The following is an 8,875-nucleotide window of genomic DNA, read 5'->3' on the forward strand; positions in this document are numbered from 1 at the left end:
TCATTGGAATAAAAATAGTGAGTAAAACAATAATAATAATATATGTAGTGGGGAAAATATTGATCCCCTGCAGAGTTTGTGTTTTTGCCAATGTGCAAAAAAATGCTAGACACATAATATAAAACAAATGCTATAAATTAAGTTGCAGTTCAGTGAGTAAAATAAGTATTTGATCCCCAAGCATAACATGACTTAGTACTTGGTGGGAAATCCCTTGTTGGCAAGCACAGAGGTAAGATGTTTTTTGTAGTTGATGACCAGGTTTGCACATATCTCAGGAGGGATTTTGATCCATTTGTCTTTACAGATCTACTCTAAATCCTTAAGGTTTCTTGGCTGTCGCTTGGCAACTCAAAGTTTCAGCTCCCTCCATAATTTTTTCTGAGACAATCGCTTTTATTGAAATTTTTTAAGAAACCTCCATAATTTGTTTATAGGATTAAGGTCTGGAGACTGACAAGGCCACTCCATGACCTTAATGTGCTTCTTGAGCCACTCCATTGTTGCCTTGGTGGTATGTTTTGGGTCATTGTCATGCTGGAAAACTCATCCACGGCCCATCTTCAGTGTTCTGTCTGAGGGAAGAAGGTAGTCAAACGTTTTTACAATACATGGCCTGTCCATTGGCTCCTCAATGCAGCAAAGTTGGCCTGTACCTTTAGCAGAGAAACAGTCCCAAAGTATAATGTTTCCACCTCCGTGCTTGACTGTAGGTATGGTGTTCTTGGGGTCATAGTCAGCATTTTTCTTCCTCCAAACACAGCGATTCAAGTTAATGGCAAAGAACAAAATTGTGGTCTCATCTGACCACATCACTTTCTCCCAATCCTTCTCTGAACCATTCAGTTTGTTGGCATAACTGTAGACGTGCCTTCTTGAGGAGGGGGACTCGCCGTGTTTGGAGTAGGAAAAGTAGTATTTGTATGTGATTATATATATATATATATATATATATATATATATATATATATATATATATATATAAAATCACATACAAATACTAATGTTATTAAACCATTTCCATTACCATTTATTTTCAAACTGCATCCACTGTAATTTTCAAAAAAGCCAATGAATACACCACCAGAAACGTAATTTCCTGCTTGTTTGAAAAACTCTAGACTAGGATACAAGTCAAATCTTCGGCATCCTCTGTAAAAAAGTCACGTTTAGTGAGACATTCTCTAAGGGTTTATCACATCTAAAGGGATGCAGAAACTGCAGCTTTTCTCTTCTGAGCACTCCAAGTGCACCAGCTAAATAAAATTAGTTAGTCACTCCCATTCCCATCCCAAATCAGCATCCAAAAAAATAGGGCCCAGATTGAAGAAGCAATTGCACCTGTGTAACCATAAGTTACACGGCGCAATTGCTTACTTGCTCCGGTGTAACGAGTGCTCCTCATTCAGGAACCTCGTTACACCGACTGCAGCCTAAAATCTGCACGGCATAAGGCACTTATGCCTCGCAGATTTTAGGCTGCATTCTTGTGCTTGCCGCTAGGGGGCGCTCCCATTGTGATCAGCGTGTAGTATGCAAATTGCATACTACCAACTGATTCACAAACTTGCGCGGCCCCCGTGCAAGCCAGGTACGGAGTTTCTGTACGGCAACTTTAGCGCAAGGCTGCCATTTCACGGCGTTTGCGTAAGTGCTTCGTGAATGGCGCTGGACGCCATTCACGTTCACTTTGAAGCAAATGACGTCCTTGCGACGTCATTTGCCGCAATGCACGTCGGGAAAGTTTCCTAATTCCGGCGGGATCATATAACTTTCGCGCGCTTACGCCGGGCAAATTTGCCGGCGCGCCCTCGCAGTTCATGGAGCTACTACTCCGTGAATCGAGGGCAGCGCAAAATATTTGCGGGGGCGCAGGGCAAAATCGTTGCCCTGCTCCCCCGCAAATATCGCGCAAGCTATGCTGAATCTGGGCCTAGGTGAACATATTGATTTCCTCAGAGCAGCAGTTTGTTAAAATCTCTGCAATGTACATAAATCACCTAGAGGGGAATGTTTTTTTTCTTAACAAAAGTGGAGTTACTTTTTAGGCCCTGTATAATAAGAAAATCCTAATAAATCCAACACCGCTTCTGTATGACTGCCATTTTACAAATTTATTCCTCCAGATCAAGTCCACCTAGTGTCAGCCCTCTTCTCTTCTGGTTTTCTGTTTTATACAGTGATGCAACATTTGAGGCATATAAACGTTAATTTGTTGCATTTAATCTTTTTTATCTGTTTCTTCAGAGGACCCATTACAAGAGCTGGTTGCATTCCATCGATTGGCAGGAGTTTACTACACTTTGCAGATTTATGAGATTGCAGAGTACTGTTACCTCAAGGCGCTGTCAGTGTGTTCTTCATCAATTCAACATGCAGTAGAGGCTGCCTATTATGTCAAGGTCTATTGGCGTCTGGGGGACATCGCACTCAATAGGAGAAAGGTGACACTTGTCTTTGAGATGACATATATAGAATTCTGTAAGAGCTTTGTTGAAAAACAGTATAGGGAATTTGTATAATTTTACATTATCACATTTTATAATCACTTTACTGTCCTACTGCACAGATAGGGCCAGATTCACAAAAGGGATACGACGGCGTATCTGCTGATACGCCGTCGTATCCCTGTTTCTATCTATGCGACTGATTCATAGAATCAGTTACGCATACTGTAGATATCCCTAAGATCCGACAGGTGTACAGTTTTACACTGTCGGATCTTAGGATGCAGTACCGCGGCCGCCGCTGGGGGGAGTTTGCGTCGTAAACCAGCGTCGGGTATGCAAATTAGCAGTTACGGCGATCCACGAAACTTTTTCCCGTCGTTACGTCGCCGCAAGTGTTAGTTTGCCGTCGCAAATATAGGGCACCTTTTACCCACCCCATTTGAATTGGCCCGCCTTGCCCCGGACGGATTTAGGATACACTGCCGCAAATTTCCAGGTAAGTGCTTTGTGGATCGGGCACTTAGACAGAAAATTTGCGGCGTGTGTAACCTAAATCGGTTACGTTACGCTGCGCCCGGGCTACGTGAATCTGGCCCATAGAGTGTATATAATTAAGAGATAATGCTCACAAGCATTTCTTTGTATGTTTTTACTTTCACAAATATTAAAGTTCATCTAAAGGCTCCTGTTTCACAGCCTAATCAAGTACCAAATCTATTTGCCACACAAGCCTCATAAAGTATACAAAATAATTCCTTTACTTTCCTTGGCTGATCCAAATCCTCCAAAGCCATAGTTTTAATTTAAAGGAGAGGTATGGCCAACGTTGTTTTGGCCATACTTCTCCTGCGGGTCACAGGAGTTCTGTGGGTGCACTTAGTTCTGCATTCCTGTGACCCAGATTCAGCTGACAGTGGGATCTGCCCAGATGCCGACTGACAGCTGACTCTGTCTCTTAGCATGCCATTGAGAGCCTGAGTCAGCCATTCCCACCCTCTCCAAAGTCCAGTGCTCCGGTGAGTGATGGAGGGGCAGAGCATAGAGCCTGTCGCTGACAGTCACTGATCTGTTCTCAGAGTGGATCTGAGAGCTAAGCAATCAATGGTCTTTTATTGGACAGTTCTGGGTGTAGAGACAGTGGGGGACAGCTGCAGATTGATGCTGCATCCATCTAGGTGAGTATGTATGTTTATTTATTTATTTATTTATTTTAATGTTTTATTATCCCTATATGTACTGTTGAATTACTGCATTGTAATACAACAGAACATACAGGATATCTAAACCTAAGACAAAAACATGATATATTATAGCCTACTGGTCCTTGGATGTAGTAGCTGCATTGGTTTTCTTTAAAGAAAAGAGGAAAGTGCAGAAACCCAGAATAACCAGTTAATCTCATTTTACTGTTCTGACTTCTCTAAACTGATGAAAGAAAAAAATGTGGTTACTGTGGGATAGCATACTTCTTATGTTTTTGTTGCTCCCTGCCGTGCCCTATTAGTAAACTTGAAATTGATTTATGCTTATTGCGCTGTCCCTGTGTTATAATGTATTGCTACGCGTAGAATAAACGGTCTGCTTTTTCCATTAACAGGATGCTGATGATGCAGCTACCTACCTCTGCCTGGCCCTTGCTGCTGCTATTGAAGTCGGAAATGAAGAATTTCAGCTGCTGCTCATGGAGAAAATTTCAGATGTATATGGAAAGTTCCTGTGTGATGGAGAGCATTAAATAAAGTCTACAACTTGTCAGGAATCAAGCATATAAATGAAACTATGTTATGCATACTCTTGTCTAATATAAAAAGAGAAAATCCTACATCCCTCCTATTTCATGTAACAGATGGACCAACCATGCCACATGCATTCAAATGGTTACTGATTATTACCATAGAGAAAAGAACATAACAAGTGGTATGTCTCCTAAAGTGCAGCCCTGTTTATGTATAGGGGCTAATACACGACCTTGAGTCATTGCACAGAGCTCTTGCACACTGTTAGCATCTCAGGTATAAAGAAGATAATCTCATTATCCCACGCAGTACTAGAGAGATTTGCAAAGCATTTTTACAGCCAATGTTTGTTTTTCAGCTTTCAACTCTAATATCCCTTATATGAATCATCAGGTATATTTGCCAGAAAGACAGTGTTATGGCAAAACACAGAGAAACGTAAATTTCCAAGCTTATGTTTCATTAACAAAATAAACTCTAAGCACTTTTATGATGCACATTGTTATCTATTTTTAAACTGAAAAGCAGTGATCTATTTATGATGTCACCAGCACTCACAACTAAACATTGCTATATATTAGCTATATGATGGTTCTGTTCAGAAACATCAACTACTGTTTCCAACTTTTCTGGCACAGTTTCAATTAACCCCAGATCCACACAAATCATGCCCTGTTTGCTACATTATGCATCTAAAGCCACCTATTTCTAAAGATGCACCCACTTGGTTATAGTCTGGGCTTGTCCCATGAACACTTGAGCTGATGGAAGGTGTTCATGTAATAAGTATAATGATGTCAGAACATTAAAAAAAATATATCCAGTTTTTAATCTTTTAAGAGGGATGTTTTATGAAAATTCTGGTCCTTACTATGTGTGTAACCTACTTAAAAATTCCTGAATCTTGAGATCATTATTTTTAAATAAGAATACACAAATCTGTGTATTTACAATACAGAAAATGTATTTTAGCTATAGCCTAAGGAGGACATTTAACTTGCAAGTGACAGATCAAAGAAGGACCAAATGTCGGGTAGACAAATCTGTGATCAATTTCCTTTTAGTTAAAAAAAAGGACAAACTTGTTGAACATATATCAGCTTCAGAATTATGCTTATCAGTGGCGTTGCATAGCTAGTGATTGATCTTGTGGCCAGACTTCTTCCCTTCAAAGAAGATTTCTCAGATCTATAAGAGACATGCAGAGTAGAAGGGAAGGTGTGAATGTAGTTAAGACTGAAGTAAGTGATGAGGGAATACGAGACCTGAAGGCAAGTTCAGAACAGCATTCTAGCTCTGAAACATAGTTCTAGAAACTCATTGTGGCTACATGTATCATTTTAAAGTTTACCCCCCCCCCCCCTTGGCATTTCAAGAACTACCTAAAACAAAATGTCCTGTTGCCCATTTAGACATACATGAGTGAAATTGGGACAAGTTTTGTCACATGTAGTCAATATCAGTCAAGAGTTTTTCATGTTATTGCTGTTTCGGGATTGGTGCCATATAACAAGACCTGAACATACCTATTTATAAAGAAGACAAGACCATTAGAGCTCATATCGAAAACAACTAAAATATGAATTTTCTAAAAATCCACACTGAAGATTTGCATTAATTATTTAGGTTGTAATTGACAATTGACATAAAGCAACTTTCCACTAAAATCTGAAAAGCAGCTTTTAAAATAAATACATTAGTTCATGTTAAGTGTATTATTTAATGCTTTATTACCATTATTTTACATATTTTAAATCATAAGAATATAAATGATTTCATGATGAAATCTGTTATTTCATTGTCTAGAATTAAATTATTTTTGTGAACAGGGTGACTGATTTTTATTTGCAATGAGGATGAATGCACAGAGTGAAGCCACCCATACGACAAGTAGAAACCTAAAAATTAGATCTAATCTATTAACTGAAAATACGAGAATTGCTGTAATATTCTTGGTCATACTTGCAGATAACAAAAATCATGAATGTTAAAATTTTTGCAGTCTCACCAAACATTTTGCACATTGGTTAAATAATATCAATCTGCCCTAAGCCACAAGTTTACCAGAACAGTGGAGTGCAATTTTTGATATACACAAGCTTATGTAATAATGTAGTACAAAGTTTACTGATTATGTGAAAAATGCATCAAACTAATTTGATTAAAATACAATCAAACTAAATAGAGATGTTTCTTGGCATATGGAAACACTATCTGAAGCTCCTCAATGTAAAAAAAATGTGCTAACAAGAAAATGTCTTCAGTCAGCTTTCAGCTGTCATATCTGTAGTCTAAAGTTGAAAAAAATTAAGGATTCTAAACCTTTATTGTTATAGCACTTTTTTTTATACATAAGGCCCATACAGTGAAATTCATAATGAATGTCATGGAAGCTCTTTAGAATTTCTTTGTACCTCCATACAACAGATGTTGGTGCTTGCGACACATTCATGTACCTGTTGGGAACAGGTACATGGATTTGTTGAAGGAGGTGGCAGCATTCTGGACACTCCATCCTTAGTGCTGCCCACTAATGCTGAGCCTGGCAAAATTGAAGGTTCAGCATTACTAACCCCACTGCACTCAACACACAAACAAGCGTAGCGGGCACAACGTTTTGTTATGGTGTGGGTAGAGCCTGATGTAGGACTCTGAGGCTAGTTCCCCATCTGGGTTGTCTCCCTTTTGATCGACCTTCAAAGACAGTGGGTGGACACTCTAACCCCTATTGGACAAAATATCAGCCATATTATCTTCTCACTGCTGTCCGCTGTCAATTACAAGGCAGGCCAACCTGATGGAGAACTAGTCTTTCAGAGTTAACCATCGGGCCTCACCTACTGTCATTGTGCCCTAATGGTTGCTAGTACACTGTTGGCTAGGCAAATGTCTTATCTTTTGCCCATTTAGCTGCTGGCCGGGAGATTCCTGCCATTGTCCAAATACGGACTTTTAGCTGGATTCACGTAGATGAGCCTAACGTTAGGCAGGCGTAGCGTAGCTCATTTACACTACGCCACCGTAAGTTAGAGAGGCAAGTGCTGTATTCACAAAGCACTTGCGTCCTAAGTTACGGCGGCGTAGCGTAAATGTGCCGGCCTAAGCGCGCCTAATTCAAATTGTGAAGAGGTGGGCGTGTTTTATGCTAATGAATCGTGACCCAACGTGATTGACGTTTTTAACGAACGGCGCATGCGCCGTCCGTGGACATATCCCAGTGCGCATGCTCCAAATTACGCTGCAAAGACTTATTGGTTTCGACGTGAACGTAAATTACGCCCAGACCCATTCACGGACGACTTACGCAAACGATGTAAAAATTTTAAAATTTGACGCGGTTCCGACGTCCATACTTAACATTGGCTGTGCCATCTTTTTGGTGGAATATCTTTAGGCCTGAAAACGCCTTACGTAAACGGCGTACCTTTACTGTGACGGGAAAGCGTACGTTCGTGAATAGGAGTATTTCGCTGATTTACGCATTCTAGGCGTAAATCAGCGTACACGCCCCTAGCGGCCGGCCTAAATAGACAGCTAAGATACGACGGCGCAGGCGGACGTATCTTAGCTAGACTTAAGTGTATCTCAATTTGAGAATACACTTAAATTTACGACGGCGCAGATTCAGAGTTACGACGGCGTATCTACTGATACGCCGGCGTAACTCTCTCTGAATCTGGCTATTTATTCCTATATTGACATTCAGCTTTTAGCCATGGATTCTCCTGACTGGCAGCTGAATGAAGCTTGGGGAAAATCACTGGTTTCTAGGCTCCCTAGCATGATGATGATTTATGTCCTGCCAATTAAAGTACTAGCTAGAAAAGTATCCTGGTGTTGTCCATATTAACACATGTGAATCAAAGGGGAGAAGTTTATCCATATCACATAGGAATTGCTTGAGTTTTGAAGTGACACGTGCAGGGAGCAGTGAAGAACATTTTGTTGAAGGATTAAGAAACAGTATATAAAGCATTATGCTTCCACTCATATATTTGCAGTGTTTTAGCACTAGCGCTATATAGGTGCAAATGAACATGCCCATTCAATATATACCTCAAAATAAAAATGATCATAGACGAGCATTGCGAGTTCAACCTTATTGCATAATAATTGTATTCTTACATTTCAGTTGATATTGCCATTTCTAATTAAATGGGTCTGCCAAGTGCCAAGAAAATAAAGAACAGCAGAGGATTTGCACTGAAATCACACTGCACAAATTGTTGTAAGCCATCCAGTACTAGCCTTTTTTTTTCCTGGATTGCTTATAGCTGCTTTCCAGATTGGTATATCCACCCAGAATATATCATGCACAAACCAGTTTGCCTAAAGGTGCCAATAGGAAAGTTGCACCATGCTGCGATGGAAACCTGATTTTGGTTCATTCCTAATTAAGCATGCACATGTAAATAATTCTATATATGATTTGATGAAGATTTCAGATATAATTTCTGGCACCATGGGTGCCTGATCACTAAATGTATTTTCTCATAAATTTTCTGGTTTAGAAATTGTACATATTTAAAATGTAGTGTTTGCTAGAGAATAAAGCTTACGTACATGTGGCCTGCTTCCCTACTGGATATGCAAAGATATGAAGTGAAGAGAGTTCACTTCCGCTTAATCCACTCCTCGCCCCCCTTACATGCCACATTTGGCATGTCATTTTTTTTGGGGGGGGGAGTG

At 40.0% G+C, this 8,875-nt stretch overlaps 1 protein-coding gene across 4 annotated transcripts in view; it reads left to right on the plus strand.

Moving 5' to 3' along the window:
• Positions 1 to 6,016, plus strand: part of SH3TC2 (SH3 domain and tetratricopeptide repeats 2) — a 168,263-nt gene extending 162,247 nt beyond the window's left edge. For all 4 annotated transcript variants that reach the window (XM_040344530.1, XM_040344531.1, XM_040344532.1 and 1 more), the window contains 2 exons: positions 2,248 to 2,444; positions 4,048 to 6,016. In XM_040344530.1, coding sequence (XP_040200464.1) covers positions 2,248 to 2,444; positions 4,048 to 4,185 — 335 coding nt within the window. In that variant the 3' untranslated portion in view covers positions 4,186 to 6,016. The remainder of the gene's footprint in view (positions 1 to 2,247; positions 2,445 to 4,047) is intronic.
• The last annotated feature ends 2,859 nt before the right edge of the window (positions 6,017 to 8,875 follow it).

Source organism: Rana temporaria, chromosome 3 (genome assembly GCF_905171775.1).
Source record: "Rana temporaria chromosome 3, aRanTem1.1, whole genome shotgun sequence".
NCBI classification, from domain to species: domain Eukaryota; kingdom Metazoa; phylum Chordata; class Amphibia; order Anura; family Ranidae; genus Rana; species Rana temporaria.